General features: G+C 39.4%; 1 protein-coding gene across 1 annotated transcript in view; it reads right to left on the reverse strand.

Annotated features, from left to right (window-relative positions):
* Positions 1–209: 209 nt before the first annotated feature.
* Positions 210–1,697, reverse strand: part of LOC131891287 (meiosis regulator and mRNA stability factor 1-like) — a 24,388-nt gene continuing 22,900 nt past the window's right edge. Inside the window, exon 8 of the mRNA XM_059240814.1 lies at positions 210–285. Coding sequence (XP_059096797.1) covers positions 210–285 — 76 coding nt within the window. The remainder of the gene's footprint in view (positions 286–1,697) is intronic.

A 1,697-nucleotide genomic window follows, 5' to 3' on the forward strand; every position in this document is an offset into this window, starting at 1 on the left:
AGTGATGGAAAATGTCTTTACAGTCTTGAAATGAGGAGCACCTGGTCAACGTGTCTTATTTTGTGAAGGCGTTGATCTGGGGCGTTCCATGGCTGTAATTCGAATAGGTGGACTTGAGGCATCAATTTGGTTTCGACATTGCTTGCAACTCGTCCTTTGGGAGTACCCTCATCGAAAAATTATACTCATACGAGTTGTAGCCCTGAGTCTCAGGATTCCAAAACGGTGTAGCTGTTTTCCAGATTTTGAAAGCTCTGATCGTCATATTTGATAGCGCTGTTGAGTCTGCAACGATCAAATAATGGAGAATGAAGTGAACATCAAACTTACTCCATATTTTTGGCCCGAGAGAAAGTGCTGTCTATTCGTTTCCCTGTTTTTTTCTTTCAAAATTGAGTATATAAAAGCGCAAAGCAGTAATCTATTGACATAATTGGGCTTGGATGGCTAAGACTAAGCCGTCCAAACCATTGAAAGATTTGAAAAAGACCAAAGGGCTGAGAAATAGGCTGTCAAAGATTTGAGGAATCATTTAGTTTCAGCTCAACTTTGGTCCCCTCTAGTATTGCTGTCCTTTGAGTGATGGAAAATATCTTTACTGTCTTGAAATGAGGATACTTAGTCAACGTATCTTATTTTGTGAAGGCATTGATCTGGTGCGTTCCATGGCTGTAATTCGAATAGGTAGATTTGAGGCATCAATTTGGTTTCGACATTACTTGCAACTCGTCACTTTTGAATGTGCCTATTCAAAAACCATGGTGTCAGAGATTGTAGCCCTGGATCGCTGGATTCCAAATACATCATCTTGCACAGACACTTGCCTCATGTTCGCAGCGTCGAAGCACTAAAATGTCATGTTTAAAGTAACTTCAGGCAGCTATCCGATCACAAAATTGATTTTTGAACGCTTCTACTGTATGATCAAAATGTTCAAAGGCTGCCAACTGGATCAAATTGGTGTTTTTCATCGGAACGGCAGCCAGATGTAGGCCTGTAATTAGATATGGCAGCGTGTTTGCCCAACGGTAGTGATTCCTCACTGTTATAAAATCCATTGGTAGTTTCGGCCTCTATCAAAATCAAACGGACTTTCAGAGTCCGATTTTGGTACTTTAGTTGCGTGATTATCAATTTGGAGCATTGCGTTACGGAATCATCACTGCCATCCTAAACACCTTGATTAATCCAAAGAACATCACGGACTTTTTTACCCTTGCCTTACATGCGTCTCGTTTTTTGATTAGATAGGAATGGATTGAGTAGGGCTCTGTATCTAGAAGAGCACAAAAGTGTAATCAGTGCACCATAGGAATTTAATTTTGATTCCTTTACAAAAACAATAAGTTTAACTGGGCTCCAGATCCAAATCAAACGCATTCACATAATATTCTCTGATTCTACTTGTCATATACGGCTTTAGCTACCCTTCAGGCACCCTTTAGCGTACTTTTAATGTTGGAAATGCCAGTTGTTGAGCCACTTTCTATATTTCTATTTGAAAAATACCTAGTTTGAATCTGGTGTTGCTGTGATTGCAGATAAGGATGCCTGAAGAGTAACTTAAGCCTTAGAACTAACCTTTAAAGCACAAACATATATAAAAAATGTGTTTGGTTTGGATCTGGGATCCATGTAAACTCAATGTTTTGGAACAGAATTGAAGATTCAAAATTAACTGCAATAGTGCTCTGACC

This window comes from Tigriopus californicus, chromosome 12 (genome assembly GCF_007210705.1).
Source record: "Tigriopus californicus strain San Diego chromosome 12, Tcal_SD_v2.1, whole genome shotgun sequence".
NCBI classification, from domain to species: domain Eukaryota; kingdom Metazoa; phylum Arthropoda; class Copepoda; order Harpacticoida; family Harpacticidae; genus Tigriopus; species Tigriopus californicus.